Source organism: Olea europaea, chromosome 15 (assembly GCF_002742605.1).
Source record: "Olea europaea var. sylvestris chromosome 15, O_europaea_v1, whole genome shotgun sequence".
NCBI lineage: Eukaryota > Viridiplantae > Streptophyta > Magnoliopsida > Lamiales > Oleaceae > Olea > Olea europaea.
Genome location: NC_036251.1, coordinates 13,405,615 through 13,425,936, shown reverse-complemented (window position 1 = coordinate 13,425,936; position 20,322 = coordinate 13,405,615). Strand labels below are relative to the sequence as shown.

General features: G+C 34.4%; 1 protein-coding gene across 1 annotated transcript; it reads left to right on the top strand.

Annotated features, from left to right (window-relative positions):
• The first annotated feature begins 6,426 nt into the window (after positions 1-6,426).
• On the top strand, positions 6,427-7,886 carry LOC111410229. The gene has a single exon (XM_023040483.1). The coding sequence runs from the start codon at positions 6,465-6,467 to the stop codon at positions 7,737-7,739; it is 1,275 nt and encodes a 424-aa protein (XP_022896251.1). The 5' UTR covers positions 6,427-6,464; the 3' UTR covers positions 7,740-7,886.
• The last annotated feature ends 12,436 nt before the right edge of the window (positions 7,887-20,322 follow it).

The window sequence follows — 20,322 nt, the reverse complement described above, 5'->3', positions numbered from 1 at the left end:
TGAGCACGTTCTCAACCACTTCTCGTACGTATTTGATTTATATGTCCGCCAATTGAAGGGAGATGGATGTGTCCTCCATTCTTCCAAACCTACGTTCTTTTAAAAAAAAAAGACATTAGGTTTATACTTGCTCTTGAGTTACATAGGCAATTAAAATTAGAATCTTTTCCTATTGAAAAAGGTATTTTGAGACTCCCTGGATCTTGCAGTTTAGGAGGTAATTTATTCTATATGATAGCACTCACTCCTCATTTAACTTGATAGTCTCAAAATCTGTAAGCTTTCTCTTTTTCGATAGGATCTTCTTTAGAAACTTTGCATGGTTTGATATTTGAGATATAACTTCAATCAATGGGATGTTGACATGAAGCTTCCTACAGATATCTAAGAACTTTGAAAACTATTCTTCCAACTTCCTCTTTTGCAATCTCTGTGGAAAATAGGACATAAAGCAGATAAGGTTTGATAGGAGCAGTTGCCTTAATCTGTAGATTTAATGACTCTTGATATGGAACTACTTTTTCTGGTTGTTTAGATTTATCAACTTCCATCTGTGGAAGGTACCTTTTCATTTACTATCACCTGACTTTCAACTATGATTTCTGAAAGTTGAACCCCGCTACGTGTAGTGATTGCCTCAATCTCCTCACTCTCTACACTTTTACTATCATTACCTGCTGTTTTAGGATTTATCTCAGTGTCCCTTGGCAGTGCTTCTTGCTGTCTTTTTGGGAGTACTTTTGCTATTTGTCCATCTGATTTTCTAAATTCTTGATGGCAGCTCCCTAAACTTGCTAAGTCTTGTCTGTTTTTTACATGTATTGAGTAAAGATCTCTGCCAAATTAGTCACAAGATCTTCTAATGAAAATCTCTTCTCATTTTGCTAAAAAAATAGCAGTGCAATTTGGTTCGATTTGAGCCCCCTGATTAATACTCCACCGAAAGCCTGGGTGTTAGGATTTGGATTGTGTTGCTGCCTCTGAAAATTCTGAGTGTAGTTCACATCCTCCACTCTTTGAACAAAGGAAGACCCTAAATTACAATAAACGCTTTTGTGGTTCCCTCCACAATGTCCGTATTTCAGTCCCAAAGTTTGTGTTACACTCATTTCATCCACCTCCTATGCTAGTAATGCCAACTATGTTGAAATTACTGCTAGAGAGTCAACTTCGATTACCCCAACAACTTTCCTTCCACTCGTCCTTTCAATGGGCCAAAGTGCACCGGTGAATGCCAAATCCTCCATTATTTGGTAGACTTGATCCGTGGTTCTTTTTGTAATGGAATCATCGCATGCGGAGTCTATGTTAACCCGACTATTTTGGTTCAGACCAATGTCAAAATATTATACTTGAAACCACTTCTACAGTCCGTGTTGTGGGCATTGACAGAATAAACCCTTGTATCATGTGGGCCAGTCTTTCCTTCATGTGTTCCCTGTCAGAATGAGATCCATTCTGAATCACAAGAGCAATTTTCCCATGCCTTTGAGTAGCATTCTAAGTCTAATTGTTAGAAGGTCGTAGTCTCATTCCTTAGCTTCTCAATCTTCCTCGGTGGAAAATATTTACTAAGGAATATCTGACTTAATTGGTTCCATGTAGTGATACTCTGAGGCGGACAACTGTCTAACCATTCTCTTGCCTAATTTCTCAAATTGTATGGAAAAAGTCTCGGTTGGATTTTTTTTTCCTTGAAATCCCTGGGCATTTTATTGCCTCAAACACATCCAAAAATTTTGATATATAAGCATTGGGATTTTCGGTAGGTTTCCCAAACAATTATAGTGCAATCTTGAACATGTTGATCACATCCGTCCTCAAGTGAAAACTTGGTTGACCAAATATCAGATATAAAATACTAGATTGGCTCTCCACAATCGGTGAAACCATATTCTTTCCCATCAACCTAGCGCTTTCATTGGCTACAACTTTATGCAGTTGTGCTATCCCAAATTATCCCCGATGGCTATTTGATTTTGATTCTCCTCTGCCATGATTTCCTCTTTCTAGTTTTGGTATGTTTTCAACTATTGTCTTCTTCGAAAGTTGAATATTCATTCAATCTCTAGGTTAAATTGAGCAAGATCTCTGATTCTTGAGCTTCACATACAATGTCCTGAAAAAGGAAGCAAGAAATACTGTAAAAAAATTCTAAATTAATGAATTAAACTAAGAAAAAAAATAAAACAAAATTTAGATTGAAGGTAAAATTAGTTAAAACTTATCAAAAACTATAGTCTCTGACAAAGTTGCAAAAAACTTGACCCTTTGAAAACTCGCAAGTGGACGAGATCATGAACAAGTAATATAATAGTGTGTAGAGTGTCGAACCCATAATGACTATATGTTTGATCAAGTTAAAGCTATTAATACCCTTAATCGAATACCAATAAAGAGTTGTAGCAAATCGAAGTCTAAATTATCAACTAACTTGAAACCAAAGTAAAAGTTTATCAAATTCGTGAGATGTATTGCTAAGATGTAGAATCTTCCTTGCTAATCCATTTTCGGCACAACAAATTAAGATGACAGTTGGTGGTCATTCTTGTTGGTCAATGTTTCTAATTTAATTGAAAATCTTTCTTGATAGCTATCCAATCTATTCCATTCATGTGACCTACCTATCTCTCGATGAAAGATACGAATATGATAAATACATTAAACAATCTAAAATACCTATGAAAATCATGAAAAGTATAAAGGTATATCTTTATCCTCTATCGAACCTTACAATGTTTATTATTTTTAGCTAAAAACCTATTATCTCTTTTGATGACAATGATTCCAATAAATCAGCTCAATTAATAGCTAATTAATTGAGAAGTTGGTGAAAACAACAATAAACATCTAAGAAACATACATACTAAACGTCAAAACACTTAATTAATATAAAAAAATCTTATAACAAGGATTCATCTAATCCAAGCAATATAAAAATCTAGCCAAACATATTGAAATTACAATAAATCATTATAAGTTTGATGAACATCACCCGAAAATCAGACAATTGAAGAGAAACGATGGATTCTTGATATTTCTTGAATTTTTCTTCCAATCCTTGTGCAAATTTCCTGGTATGAAGTCTCGTTGATAATCTTCGTGAGTTCCCTTGATCGAAATCTCTCAAAAAATTGACTTTTCCCTCTTCTTCAATATGATTCTCTCAAGTTCTTGAGTTGTTTGTTGCATAAAAGAGGCTTTCCATGTATATGGGACATTCTGAAATTTGTAGGGCTCGTATCTAGGTCAAAGATATCACCCAAAATCTTGCCAAGTTGAGTTTTAATCGTATAATGAAACTTGACATTCAACCAAAATTTGTGATGCTACTGCATGTATCACTTGTTGAACTCCAGAATTTTCCCCGCATATTGAATGCGACCGCAAGCATTTTGAACTATACGACTGCATCTTTAAGTTTTTTCTCCGTCGGACAGTATTCAGTGTTTTGGTCATAACTTTCTCTCTCGATATTCAATTGAGGTGATTCAAAAGTACGAAAGCTAACACAAAGGATTACAATTTTATTTTTTAAAATGTAGAATTTTTCCAATTCAAACATTTACTATGCCAAAAATGGGTCTCAAATAGAGACTGAAAATCTGACGCATAATTTTTAGCCTGAAAGTTGACATGTGATAATATTTCGACTATATTTCATCCCTTTAACTTCTTTCCGCATCCGATTGACCCCTAACACTTTCGAATCCTCATCATAAGGTTCGACCAAACTTTTTAATATCTACACTTTAATCCTCAAACTTTAATTTTGCTTTATTTAAGCCATTTTTTCTTGTAATTTTATTCCTTTATCTTCAATTGTATACCATTAAAGCCTTTGCATCTTCAATCTTCATTTCATCGTCTGTCTCATCTATGGATCATTTGTAACTTGGTCATTGTCTTTTGGACCTTTTCTGGGTTTTCCTTTTGTTTCTTCCAATTCTTTGTTCAATCATTGAACTTTACCTGTTTAACATAAAATATAACAATTTAAGATATATTTTGTCAAAAGAACTATAAGTTATCCCTATTTTATGCTCAAAGTAGGTGTATAAAATACACTTATCATGAGAATATAGGATTGTCCGAGCAAAATTTCTCTAGTTAGACATGTGATAATACTTCGACTATATTTCATCCCTTTAACTTCTTTCCACATCCGATTGACTCCTAACACTCTCGAATCTTCATCGTAAGGTTCAACCAAACTTTTTAATATCTGCACTTTAATCCTCAAACTTTAATTTTGCTTTATTTAACCCACTTTTTCTTGTAATTTTATTCCTTTATCTTCAATTGTATACCATTAAAGCCTTGGCATCTTCAATCTCCATTTCATTGTTCGTCTCATCTATGGATCATTTGCAACTTGGTCCCTGTCTTTTGGATTTCACACTTTTTCTGGGTTTTCTTTTTGTTTCTTCCAATTCTTTGTTCAATCATTGAACTTTACCTGTTTAACATAAAACACAACAATTTAAGATATATTTTGTCAAAAGAACCAGTAATTACCCTATTTTATGCTCAAAGTAGGTGTATAAAATACACTTATCATGAGCAATAGGATTGTCCGATCAAAATTTCTCTAGTTAGACATGCACATGCAATCCAAGTGAGTACTATTTAGATGGGTACAATATGTAACCACAAATAATTTTACAATAAAACTAAGCTCTCATTTGTCCTCCATTATTTCAAATTATAATTTTCTCTCTTATTTTCTATCACACAATCTTCCATATATATATATATATATACACACACTATTTCAAAAATTATAAATTGTAAAACGGATGCTAAAGAGAAAATTAAAAACTCTAATAGCTTGTTAAATGGCATTGATTCTTTAAAGTGAAATCTTTTTTTTCCTTTAATGTGACTGAAAAGTGGGAAAAAAATGTCGTGGATTCCATGGAATTTGTAGTTCAAACTAATTTTTGGAGAAAAATAATTTTAAAATTTTTTGTGCCAAACAAGCATTAAACTCGTCTCCTTTCCACTCCTACTTGTCCATGGCCCGAGCCAATCACCAGGGGTGAGCTAGGGGAATTATTATTATTACTATTATTATGTTGTTGTTCAAATGCAAGGAATCAACTTTAACTGAAGTCCAGAGCAGTCTCTTCAATTTGTCCTTATAAATTACAAACCTATTTCGCCACCACTAACCCCTACCCTTTGCAACCCAACCTTATGCTTGGTTCACCACGATGCCTCCTTCAACCTTTCTCCAACTGGTTTTTGCCCCTAGCCCCTACATCACTTCTTTGTTTCTATTTTCCCTTTTTTCTTTCATTTTTTGAGTTAATTGTGCCAATGGTCACTAAACTTAGCTCCATGTCTATGATTGATCACTGAAATTTAAAATGTTAAGTTTTAATCACTGAACTTAGATTCATGTCTTCGATTACTCACTAAAATTTAAAATGTCGAGTTTTGCTCACTGAACTGTAAAAATGTTGCATATTACTTACTATAAACTCGATATTTCTTAAAATTCAATATTTATGCTTGTAAGTAACGTAAGGCATTTTTCAAAGTTCAGTAACCAAAACTCGACATTTTAAATTTCAGTGAGCAATCAAAGATATGAACCTAAATTCAGTGATCAGAACTCAACATTTTAAACTCAGTGATTAATCAAAGACATGAATCTAAATTTAGTTACCATTGAAACAATTAATTTTCCTTTTTCTCTCTTTTTCCTATTTTATTAAACACTTATTTAATTTAGAAAAGAAAGGAGCATAATGGTTTTCGTACGAGCATAATGGTTTTCATAAGTTCGACCTTTTAACATCAATGTAATCCAACAATGCTATAAAAATTAAAAGTTTGGACTTTGGAGATTATACTATTTGAAAAATAAGTTAGAAAAATGTTCTCATGACACTAATAAGTTATAGATTCATAGACATTTTTTCCAAAAATAAAAAGTAAAAAATCAAATTCTTTCATTGACGTGGAAAGTAGAAGCAAAGTCAAAACACCGCCACTTAACATGCACCACAAACAAAAAATCAAATCAGACGATATTGTGGATAAATAAATTAGTCAACTCCGAAATTGCAAGTCAACGTTAATCATACAATTGACAAATTCAAACCACATCGAATGAAGCATCTCAGAAGTTTCATCCCACACATTCACATTATTTATCCATCAACTTGCATGCCTATTTGCAATAAATTAATTATTGCATATCCCATTTAATCCCCATCAACCAAATTCATCTATGACATTCCATTCCTATAGAGAAAGAGAGGGATGGAATATAAGCAATTGACAAATTCAAACCACATCGAATGAAGCATCTCAGAAGTTTCATCCCACACATTCACATTATTTATCCATCAACTTGCATGCCTATTTGCAATAAATTAATTATTGCATATCCCATTTAATCCCCATCAACCAAATTCATCTATGACATTCCATTCCTATAGAGAAAGAGAGGGATGGAATATAAGCATTTTAGCCACTACCATGGCCTAGTTTTCCACCAGTTGCCACAAGGAACTGAAATCCATTGTTCCGGTTGCAAAACCACCGCGTCGGGCTTGGTTTATGCGTGTTGGCAGTGCCGTTACTTCCTCCATGATCAATGTTTTCAAGCGACTCGATCGATGAGTCACCCTTCTCATCCTCTACATCCCTTAACTTTAGTACCTTATCCAACATATCCCTCTAATTCATTTTTCTGCAATTCTTGCAATCTCGTAGGAAATGGCTTCACTTATTGTTGTTCTGAATGTGACTTTGATCTACATGTCCATTGTGCTTATAATCCAACAAACCCACCTGCTAATTTCCCGAATTTCGCAGTCGAAAATCCTCATTCTGCACCAAATTTGCCTCAAAGTAGCACCTATCCCTCCTTTCAAAACAACCCTTATCCAAACTTTCCTCCTAATCCATCAGTCCCAAATGTTCAAACCCCCGTTCAAAACAATCCTGTGCCAGTTTTTGCCCCAACTAATCCAACAGTGCCAAATTTTAGTCCTCCGGTGAGTGTCGCCAACGTAAATCCGACACCACCGGCTCCTCAGACCGAGAACTTTCAACAACCTCCGACGATCAAACCTCAAACGAAACCTCAAGTAATAAAGCACTTCAGCCATCCACATATTTTGCAGCCTATTGAAATTAAGGACAAAAATACTAAAGTTTGTTCTGCTTGTGAGTGTGACCTATTCGGCTCGGCTTATTGTTGCATCGAGCCCTATTGCAATTTCAATCTCCACAAGGTGTGCTTCGAATCTCCCTTAGAGGTTCGACATAAATCCCACCTCGACCACCCTCTGAAGCTACTCACTGCACCGCCTTACGACGATGGATTTACTTGCAATGCTTGCCTTAAAGATGGTAAGGCTTTTTGTTACACTTGCTCGACTTGCTCGTATGATCTCCATATCGACTGCATTTCTTGGCCGGAAACCATGACCCGCGGAGATCACAAACACCCCCTCGCATTGTATTACTCCCCAGTGGCGGGAGAGGGAAATCAGGTGACGTTCATGTGTGATGTGTGTAAGAGCCCTGTCCATGATTTGGCCTGGCTCTACTATTGTCGAGAGTGCGATTTCGGTACTCATTTGGAATGCATAACTTCTGGAATAAAAGAGAATCCAAATGTCCCGAAAACGGACGAAGAATTGATTCGTGAAACTGAACTCAAATTGGCAGTACTTCAGCTCTTACTCAATGGAGGCATTGCTTGTGTAACTACATAATTTTCTTGTGACAAGTCTTTCCATTTTCTCTTTCAATTCGGATTTGTGTAGTTTATCCATCCATTATAAGCCTAATTTTATTTTTCTTAAGCTTTTGTCATTTTTTCTTTAATCATATTGTTGAATCTTGAATCTCATCATCAAATCTACATATGTTCGAAAAACTATTCCCCATGATGAATTGACCATGTCTTGTACACAATTTAAGATTGAGAGTATCTCGACTATACATCGTAGAAAGTCAAGTATTTATTACGTACTGTAAATTAATTGTTCGTGGACACAATGTCAACACGCAATTTATGGCTAATACTCCTCTGCAAAAAAATAAATAAATAGAAAGATAGAAAGAAAAATTGCACCAATTGATATCCAAGTCAACCTAATCTTATACAGGAATTCTCCTTTTCGAACTTTGTAAAATACAGGATTAGTGATTGAGTATCAAGTCTTCGAGCTCGAGGCCGAGGCCGGGTACCTAAAGGTTTAAGGGTCTTTTTGATAATAAGAGTAATAGAGAATCCATATAAAAAAATGATTGCATAACAATGAATGATACTTGACGAAAATTAAGGCCGTGGTTGATTTGCTGTTTTCAGCCCATTTTTCGTTTTCCGTTTTCGAAAACGCGAAAAACGTGCTTTTTCGAAAACGAGTTAAATTTTATAACTGAAAACGCAAAATGACTTTTTACCGTTTTCAGTGTTTTCAATTATAAATGTCGAAAACGCTCAAAACGCAGAAAACGGTTGTTTTCGGGGAAAACTAAAAATCGTTTTGAAAATGAAAATGGAAACCAACCGCACCCTAATATTTTCAATAAGTTGGACAATTATCTACAATGTTTCTATCGCCACTGATGAAACATTTATTCTTTATTCACTTTTTTAATTTTTTTTTTAATAGTTTTCCAGTAACTTAAGATATATTTTAAATTATTTTAATTAAAAAATAAACAAAACATGAAGAAAGAGTGAACACATATTCTTCGCAATTAAGCGATTGAAGCATTGTTGGTGATTTGTGACGATGTCACAAACGATATTATCGACGATAGATGATAGTATATATTGTTGTTGATAATTTTGTTCAAATCATATATTCATCTTCGTCCGGTACCATCAATGATTATATAGGTGATTATATCTGTTCTATTGATATTCTTCTATACAATCACCTTTTTACTTTTTTTCTTTTTTTAATTATTTTGGAATAAATTTCATAAAATTTGAGCCCTTATATAGAGATTAGGTGACCACCTCACTTATTTAAAGTTTACATCGACTTTGTATACAAGTCTCCAAACTTTCAGATTTGGTGCACGTAAGTACCCAAAATTGAGTTAGAATATCCATGGTCGAATTTTCCTGGAAAGTCAAAGCCATGACCCAGCTTCAATGGAGATAGAGGATTCAAATTGGCATTCAGCGCGAACTAACAAGAGACTACTAATTTGGTAGTTATACTTGAAAATTGCATATATTAATTAGTATTTTTAATAGAAAAATTCCATCAAGAAAAATCTCAATTGACGCTATTTCTAGTGTTGTCTAAACCTTCTCAATAGATCACATAAGAAACATAGGTGATTGATAATTTTTTTAGAATAAATTAATTGATACATTTCAGTAAATGGAAAAAAAATGAAAAATGAACAAATCTCTCGAGAATCTCATTCAAGATCAATACAATGACCTTGATAGATGAGCCAAGAATCGGATAAACAAATGTTTACTAACGTACATTTGAACCATCAACCAACTATAGTGACGAAATTAATACATTTGACATTGAAATAGTTCTCTCAAGTACAAGATAACCATCTAAAATCAATATAATGAACGAAATAAGAATCGTATATGACATTGAGTGTACTAACCTCGACAATTGAATCAAGAACTAATAGACAAGAACGTTTGCAAGCTTGTAATAAACTCGAAAGAGCTCAATCGAATTTGTTAGGATGCATCGCATTTTTTTTAATTCATTTTGTAATGTAAATGCACTCTCACCTTCTATTAGGAATAGACAAGAATGTTTGCAAGCTTGTAATAAACTCGAAAGAGCTCAATCGAATTTGTTTGGATGCATCACATTTTTTTAATTCATTTGGTAATATAAATACACTCTCACCTTCTATTAGGAGACTCATCCAAGTATGTTTTCAGCCAATTAATGACTTGATACTCTATATCAGGTAAAGAATTCCAAAATGTGACAAATGAAAAAATCACGGGGCCAAAAATAATAAATTTCACCATTTTCCTTTTTAATTTTTATTTTTCTCTCCTGTATGATTTTGACATCAATAATTTTGAAATAGTTTTTACGAAATTATTGAGTCAAATCATCATCTATCCATTTATGTGTATGAAAAGACGGGAAAAAAAAAGTAATTGAATAATAATTAGAAGATTTTTATAAGTTTACCATAATAAAATGATGATAAGATAACGTGGACTTAATCAAAATTGACTTGCAAAAAATATTAATTGGAAATAGTGCAACGAATTCTTGGGCTTACATTTTTATTTTTATTATTGAAAGTTTGCATTACCTACGAGACATTTTTGTCCCAATAATCCATTAAAATTTCTGTCAGATCTTTTTTTTTTTTTTTTCAAAAATATAAATTTATTGTGAATTCCATGGAAAAATATTTTTTTTCTCTCTAAAATTCAGTCAATAACTATTTGGAAAAATAAAAATCAAAGAAATTCAGGGAATTGCCAATGAAAAATTCCTTCAGCATTTTATTTTCTTATAAATAAGATAAATGTAAAAGAAGATTAAAATAAAAACTTATTTAAGACTTAAAATTTTGAGAAACTAATAAGATGAACTGAACTTCGTCGAAATAGATTAACCAAGTCAACGAAGAACAAGTCATCCTGTGTGCTGGTTTATTCGTTTAATGAATTGGCAAATCGCTTCAAGTTGAAATACAATTATCCAAATTGATTGTTCTTTAATCCCACCAGCTACTAATTATCCAAAAGTAGGATTCGTATAAGTTGACTTTTGCTAAGTTGCTTGAGTTTACTCTAAAATAACGATAGAGTCAAAAAGTCAAAAAATAACGGTACGGATTTTGAGAATTGATTTTTTGACCGTTAGAAGAAAAGTGGGGTCCACATGTGAGAGAAAAAGTCAAAAATTACGGCTTGAATAGTAAAATAACGGTCAAAAAATTAATTTTTTGACCGTTAGAAGAAAAGTGGGGTCCACATGTGAGAGAAAAAGTCAAAAATTACGGCTTGAATAGTAAAATAACGGTCAAAAAATTAATTTTTTGGAGCAAAAAATCCCTACCAAACGGGGCCATAATATAATTTTCTCTTTAAACCAAGGATCTAAAATACGTGATATGTGACAATATGTTTTGGTCAAGCATCAACCATTACAAGCATTTACATGCCTATGCAAAGCGTATATGTACTATGTGTTTTTCCATTTTTAATACTATTTTAAATATTTTAAACTAATAAATAAAAAGTAATCCATTCTTTGAATTTTATACATATTCTTTAAATTTTCAACAAAAACATATTGCTCAAAATCATAAATAATACAATTATTGGGTAATCAATTCCTATAATTAAATTAAATACAAACACCGGCCTAAAAAATACTAAAATTTTTCTAACTGTTTATCTTATTTCAATTCAATCTCTAATTTTCCATCAAAGTCATCTTTCATGTCACTTGATGCAAAATTATCTTCATTAAGCTCCCTTATATCAACTCATTATCTTTAGAAATAGAATTAAATGCCATGAAAAATCATTTTGCTCCATTGACTCCTAGTAAATTAAAGCAAGAATAAAATTTATAGAAAAAAAAATACTAGAATAGTCAAAATCATCATTATAACCTAGAGATGGACAAGTTTGCCAAATATTTTTCCTTAAAATTAAAAACTAGAGGAGAAAATGGACCTTTGAAGTTCTGATTAGGTGAGCAATACAAAAATAAAAAAATGCACCCTCAAGTTTCTGCAACTGATGAAGATCTCAATAGTTAAAAGATCGAACGAGGTTCAGGTTCAATTTATATAATTTACAATTTTACGAAAAAAATTGTTTTGATTTTAATTTTTCTAAACATCAAAACTGCAAACTGCTATATATAATTCGTGCATATTTTTTGCATTTAAGCACACATATGCAATCAATAAAATGGGTTGACCGCATTATAATGCGTTTGTCCGCGTTTCGAAAATGTCCCAAACATATTTGTACATTTTAGAATACTGTTTTAAACTATTTGACTTAAAAGTATGAACTTTTAAAAATTGGTGAATTTAATTATCTATAGTTTAAAAAGATCATATTAGCAAACTTTGTATTTTTCATAGCTAATCCAAACTAAATAAAGGATGATGATTGTAGTCATGTCGAAAACTTGCATAAATTTTATCCAGAATTTTCACTTAAGGGGTGAAAAAAATTTTCGAAGGCAAATGTAATGTAGATCATATGTATTTTATTTTTTATACAAAAACAAAAAAATTAAGTAGGAATGATCGCCGCTGTTACTCAACGGTGGAGGCGGTGGTGGCACAGAAGAGCTGCATATGACTGTCCCAAAATATTTTGAAATTTTTTTTCATATATAATTTAGGTAGAAATTTTGATATTTTCATTAATATCAATCTTGTGGACATCAATCTTGTCGGTTCAATAAGTTTATATACACAAATTTAATCTTGTTTTCATTAAATTATTGTACGTTTAAATTAATAAATTCTATTTCAACATTTAATGGTAATTTAGATAAAAAAAAAAAATTTAATAGATCTGTAATTTTTTAAGCATTTGACCAGAAAAAATTCATTTGCATAATTTGGCGAACGAGTGTTGAGTGTTAACAGCCCGGTGCGTGCCGATGATTCGGCTGTTTGACCGACTGTTAAACAGCCGACTGTGTTTAGCCGGTCAAACAGCCAACAATAAACAGTTGACTGTTTTACTGGTTGTTTAACTGTCGGTCAAACAGTCGACTGTTAAACAGTCATATAAACAACCGACTTTTTTGACTGGCTGTTTAGCTTAGTATTAACTAGCTGGATAAACAGTCGATCAAACATCGGGCTATTTAGACAGCTGTTTAGCCGGCTGTTTGTCAATTGTTTTCTTTTTTCCCCTTTTTTGGGTTATTTTTATTGCCATTGATATTTTTCTTGTAATTAAAAATTCTGTTTCGACATGCAGATATGATTGTAGTCTCAGTTTGTTACTTTGGTGATTTTGAATGGGACGAAAGAAATCAATGGGTACGGAAATGGAGAAGTGCTAAACGTAGTGGTATCGCAATTTTCATATCATTAGGTACATCGTATGCAGAACTCTATAATGATTTATAGAACGAGTTGAATATTGATCCTTCTTAGTACAACATGGAATTAAATTTTAAATTCAGGGAGCATGCATAAGTTTTGATTCCACCTATAATGATTTCTTCTGTTGATGAAGTAAATTATCTGATTGAATTGAACAATAAGCACACAACACCTATTTGCGTGACTTTAATAAGGAATGATGTCGTCGAAGATGAACAAGTAGACTCGGGAGGTGGGGATCATAATACTAATGATTTTTGAGATATGGTGGCGATAGCTCGTGAAGATGATGTGGTTATTCCAAAGAAAGTTGCACACAAAATCCCCTCCGCAGCTCGTGACAACGAGAATGAAAATGCAAGTACTTTTACAAACGAGGAGTTGATTGCTTTATCCCGACAGAAACATGAGTGGGGTGGGATCTTGGGGAATAGATCGAGTAGACCATCCTCTAACTCCTCACCTGTGGTTCCCGATAATGAGGATTTATATGTCGAGCAACTGCTTGAAACGAAGAAAGATTTGCAAGAAGCCATACACCTAATTGCACTGAAATATAACCTCGAGTTTAGAGTGAAAAAATTGAATATGTCATTGTTGACACTATCATGCGTAGATGACAGTTACAGTTGGCGTTTGCGAGCGACAAAAATGGACAAGAATGAATGCTTCGTAATTCGAAAATATACACGGGAACATACCAGTGAAGTGAGAGTTTGTCGCAATGATCACAGGGAAGCCCGAGATGAGCTTATTGGTCGACAAATAATACACAAGTATCAGGATCCATGGACAATCTACAGACCATCGAACATCATTAACGATGTTTGTTGAGAGTACGGAGTAGTCATGAACTACCAGAATGCCTGAAAGGAGAAAAAACGCACGTTAGAGGATTTAATGGGCTCGACATAGGAAAGTTATGCTAAATTAGCCAGGTATTGCCATAACATGGAGAAAACTAATCCTGACTCGGCATTTTTTATTGAGACGGAGGTCGAGAACTGCTTCAAATTCTTCTTTATGGCTCTTGGACAATGCATTCGGGGATTTCGAAATGCTATGCAACCCTTAATTATAGTCGACGGTACAACTCTGAAATTCAAATACCAATGCAAGTTGATTATTACTACATGTCAAGATGCCAACATCCAAATTTACCCTCTTGCATTCGGCATAGTTGATAATGAGAATGATCTGTCGATGCATTGGTTCTTCACAAAGCTCAGTGAAGTAATCGAGGACTTCGAGGACCTTGCATTTGTAATCGATCGGGGACAGTCTAAAATAAATGGTATTGCTGAAGTTTTTCCCGATGCACATCACGGATATTGCATGTACCATATACAAGGCAACCTGAAGACCAAGTATTAGGGCCAAGGCATCATTTCACTATTCAGAAGAGTGGCCGAAACTTACAGTATTGAAGAATGTAATAGGTACATGGTTGAAATAGGAAGCAAATCATTCCCGGCATGGGACTATCTAACGAAAATGGGGATTGAACATTGGGCACGCTCATTTTTCAGGACGTCGATATAACATGATGACGTCAAACTACACGGAGTCTCTCAATGCATTATTCAAGAGGGATTGAGAGTTACCCATTCTCGCACTGATTGAGAATATCCATACGAAGCCGCAGCAATGGTTGCACAATCGACGTGAGAAATCACATAATTGTACGAGCGTGCTAGCCTCGGCGCAAGAGGAAAAGCTCTTCAAGGCTGCAGAGGCTGCGAGAAAGTTAAAATCGAACCGCTAGACGAGTCGTGCTTCTCTGTTGAATGTGCACGTAATACAGCATACATGGTAGATTTGATTAATGGAACATGCACTTGTAAACAATTTCAGTTAGAGAGTTTTTCATGTGAGCATACAGTTGCGGTGACTATGTATCAAGGATTTGTAGCAAGAACATTATGCTGTCTTTATTACACTACTGAAAACTGGAGAGCTACGTATGTTGGAATCATATTTCCTATGCCAAACGAAGTCGAGTGAGAAGTTCCCGATCATATTCGCCCGTTCAATACACTGTCGCCACCTCTTATTAAACCACAGGGTCCTGGAAGTCCAAGTACGCCTATAATACCATCTACTGAAGAGTTTTCCCAACTGCGTAGGTGTAGCAGGTGCAAATCAGTAGGACATACTCGCCAATTTTGTACAAGTCAGATTTTCCTAAATGACAATTAGAGTATTGTGTATTGTTGTCGATTTGAAACAAATAGCATTTACATTAGCATAAACAATATTCAGATCTCAGCTCGTATTTACATTGAAATAAACAGTATTTACATGAATAATTACAAACAATTGTGAAAAATAGTTACAATTAATCACAAAATATAATTACAAATATTAATTACAAAAAATATTTACAAATGATTTATAGATCACAATTAAATTCGTATAAATCACACGCTAACTGATTCCACCAATTATGTATCCATAACTGGTTGATTCCATCAACCTTATGTGTTATACTCAAAAATTCTATGTACTTGATTGCGAAAATCACACGGTTGCCCCTGCAATTGAACAAATATGTGTTAGTTCGGTTCCAATTACGTACGAATTGATTATTAAATTTAAAAAAAAAAAGATTACAAAGACTTACGATATAGACTGTCTCGTCGTCATCATGTCCCACACGATGGCTAGTTTGTCCTCCATAGTCAAGCCCGCATGTCTAGCCATCAGAGGAACAATCATAATCACCGACTCTAATTTCCGCTCGAGCTGCCTCTGTGTCAGACATAAATGATCGGGGTCGTACACATATATCGTCGAATCAGGGAACACAATCTCCAGTGCAATGTGGTGCTGATTCTCGATCACTGGAATGTACAGATGCATACAACCCCCATGGCTTTTCCCCAACACTTGGTACAGCCCGATGACCCACTCGAGCATATACGCGGGCAGCATGTACTTGTTACCCAGAAATTGGAGCGATTGATACTCAATGGTAACGACACGGAAGAACTCGGTGTTCAGTATTATTCGACCAGGCTTGAGGAATGATTGTGAATATCTCTCAACTCGATCGCGCAACAAGTCCATGGCCATGTCGATGTGCTACTTCAAGGAAAACAAAGAAATAAATACTTATTCCATTTAACAAATTAAACATAATGTATACAAAAAGTAACGATAACAATTCACTTACATTGTCGGCGAGTCAAGCCCCCTGAGTGGTGATATCATTGAACCACTTGTATGTGTCCGATATCGTCCTTCTGGCTATTATGTGCGTGGCTTTGGAAATAAAATAGAGAAAATATTAAACGAAGCATATACGAGTTCTGGTAGTCTACTAAATCATACAATACTTACCTGGGCAACATTTTTCGCCACTCAGCCTCGAATGCTTTCCACTTGGCATGGTCGACCTCCCGGAACAGATTGGGGTACGTCCCGTCGACGAACCTCCTCCTTTTCGTCTCAATCGTGAAGAAAGAGACGACGTACTGTGACGGCACTTTCGAACTCTTACCGATCACCGTCTCCGGCATGTCTATAACACGCATTTTTACCTTATACACTACCACTTCCTCCACCCGAGGCTCGCCACCTCCTCTACCCTGTCATTTGCCACCGTCTTCGTCTCCGACGAGGCCACTTCCTCATCTGCCACCATCTCTGTCCTTGACTGGGCCACTCCCTCATCTACACCATCTACTCTCTCATCTGTTATCGTCTCCATCTCCATTCCCGACAGGGCCACCTCTTCCACTGCTACCGTCTCTGTCCCCGACGGGCCTCCCTCTTCTGCCACCGCTCCCGTCCCATCACGCTCCATGGATAAAATAAATGATTCCCATGCATCATCATCATCATGCATGTATGACTGTCGGTGACCCCCATCTCTATCACTCTCTCAATCATCCTCCACGATCATCGTCTCCGTCAACCTATCGCCTGCCGACAATATCACCTCAAAGTGCTGCAAATCTCATCCTCAAGGTTCGTACAATGGCCATGCAGCACTCTAACATCATTCGACAAATCTTCGACCCTTCCTACCAACTGTCGTCCCTGATCGTCAACCCTCTCTATCATCTCTCGACACAGCCCGTTGACCTACTCCGCTATAAATTCGCTCAGACAGGCATACAGATCATCAAAATAGTTCCTTGACTATGTGCGGGAGATCCACGGGGAAGGTCTCTGGACGAGGGAGATGGAGAAGATACCCTCGGTGGCGAAGTTAGTGATGCCCTCGACGGAGGTGATCGTCGATCAACGAGACCATGCTCCTATACAAGCAACAACATTACAAATTATTAACTTAATCCATAATTGCTAACTTGTACAAAACGATAATCAATAAATTTTATTCAATTCGCTCACCTAATCTCGGTCGTGGATCAGATTGGACATCTGGTCGTCTTGGGTGTGCGAAATGCCTAATTCATGCACAAGACCCTGAGCCTCCTCCTCCATCGACGGCGTCAACTCAGTTGATTTCAAACTGACATATTGACATTTGAACTAATTAACGATCATGTAATCAGATATTAAATCAAGCACAAGATAAATTACAAATTCATAATACTAATCTGAGGGTTGTCGAGGATAGCCTATAACTGTTTCCCAGTGGGACATCCCTCCGATCGAGATGCTCTCCAATAGTGTATCCGTGGGTAGCATGTCTCCCCTCACCTCGTAAAATGGGCATCCAATAGGGAGACGGTCTGATACGCCCAGACTTGCAGCACATACAATTATTATATACAAATTCAATAGGAAAAAAATTTAACATTCATTATGTTAACCATTTACCTGCACTGTCAGGGGCATTCCATAGGTGTCATACTTACACACGGTCCCCTTCGACTTCGAGTGTGATCTGGTGAAGACGTGTAAGGTGTCTTCGAAACATCTCCGGCCCCATGGATAGTCACTGAAACGATCGATGTCGTCAATGATCTCCAGATGGAAGAGGTCAATCACAGTCTTCTTATGGTGACATTTTACCACGCTCTCAAAGATATAGACTCAAAGATATAGACCAAACCTCACTTCAGTCTGTCTAACATCTGATCGCACCTCCTAATTTCGTCGAGAAGTTGTGTAAGAAGCATAATACCCTGTCCCTCGAAGTAAGCATTCTGCAGCCTATTTCTTCTCTGAGTCTCATCACCAGATGTTTCATCGCCCGTAATCTTTAATCCCGTGACCAGAGCAAACTCGAACATTGAAAAAGCTACTATTCCACGTAGAGGGCATCGCCGTCGACTAGACTCAGCAATCGACATAGAAGTGCATCAATAATCTGACTTGAGTACTACAGATCTCTCCGGGTACAAGGGTCACAGGAAGGACTGGCGCAGCATATCAGTATGTGAGACTATCAAAGCTACTATTCCACGTAGCTTTGCCTGACATCTGTCTCAACTCTGCGTCGAAATGATAATCCATCCTGTAAAAATTCAAAATATTATAACATTGTACAAGAGATATTAGAATAAAACATAATAACAGAAAATTTAGCGAACGAAATTATAACTAAAATATGTCAAACACAGATTCATAATAATTAAAATCATCAATAATGTGAATTTTTTTATCCTATTATCAATAATGTCAATTTTTCCCTATTATCAATATTTTTTTAATCAATTCAAGTTCAAAAAATATTTAAATTTGATAAACGAAAATAATATTATTTATCAAAAACTATTAATAAAAATAAATATTAAATTTTAAATTAAAATTTCAACAATTATTTAAAATTACAATTAAAAAATTAATTAAATTTGATGAACGAAAAGAATATTATTCATCCAAAACTATTAATAAAATTAAAAATTAAAAGTAAAAAATTTATTTAAATTCGGCGACTAAATAAATTATTATTTTAAAAAAAAATAATAATAATGAATATTAAATTTAAATTCAAAATTAAAAAAATTATTTCAATTCGATGAACGGAAAAAATATTATTTATAAAAAATGAGGAAATAAAAATAAAAAGTAAAAGTAAAAAAATTATTTACATTCGACGAGTAAATGAATTATTATTATGTATCAAATACTAATAATAAAAATAAATATTAAATTTAAAATTACAATTAAAAAATTATTTCAATTCGATGAACGTAAAAAATATTATTTATAAAAAATGAGGAAATAAAAATAAAAAGTAAAAGTAAAAGAATTATTTACATTCGACGAGTAAATGAATTATTATTATGTATTAAATACTAATAATAAAAATAAATATTAAATTTAAAATTACAATTAAAAAATTATTCCAATTCGATGAACGAAAAAATTATTATTTATCAAAAATGAGGAAATAAAAATAAATATTAAAACAAAAATTAAATCTAAAAATTTTATTTAAATTCGAAGACTAAATAAATTATTATTTTTTAAAAACTAATAATCAAAATTATTTAAAATTAAATTATTAAATATATGTATAAAAAAAAGTGGGCTGAAAATTTTTTTAAAAAATGAGTGGGCCCGACAGTCGGGCGACGATCGGCCCAACTGTCGAGCCGACAGTCGGCCCACTAAGTTGGGCCATATTGACTGTTAACAGTCGGGTTTCTCACAAATACCGTCTGCCTTTGCAGCCAGAATCCTTTCCCAGCTTTTCTCGCCGGAAAATCTCCATTTCTGGCAAAAAAAGCTTACAAATGTAAAATCCACCAGTTAAAAACCCATCTAAACCCTATATTACCTACATAACCAACAATATATTGAAAAAATTTCCCACAAATTCAACATTCACACCTTTTATCAAAATCTAAACATTCAAATATTAATCTAAGCAAATATTCAATATAATAACGGTTACCTTAACAAGAAGTAGTTCGCCGGCGATGGACTAGCAAGTTCTCTGACCGATTGGAATCTGACCATGTATTTTCCTTGTTTTTGGTCGACTGTTGAGCAAATAGAAAGACAAAGGAAGAGGGGTATTTTGGGATTTTGAGCTTTAAATTCAATTTTCATTTTTTTTTTTAAAAAAGACGATCAAATGTCACTTTGGAAATACACCTGGATTATCCGATCATTTCCAACAATTTCCTCTACATAATACATATATATTTTACCCATTTAGCATTCTCCCAATGCAAAAATCTTAATTCTGCTATTTCCTTCACCCATGTGGCTTCGCTACTATGAATTCTGATATACATTTTGTTAAGACTACATATACTAGCAATTAGTAGATTTAGCTAAAATCGAAGGGATTGGTAAATAACTCTTAATTGTGTT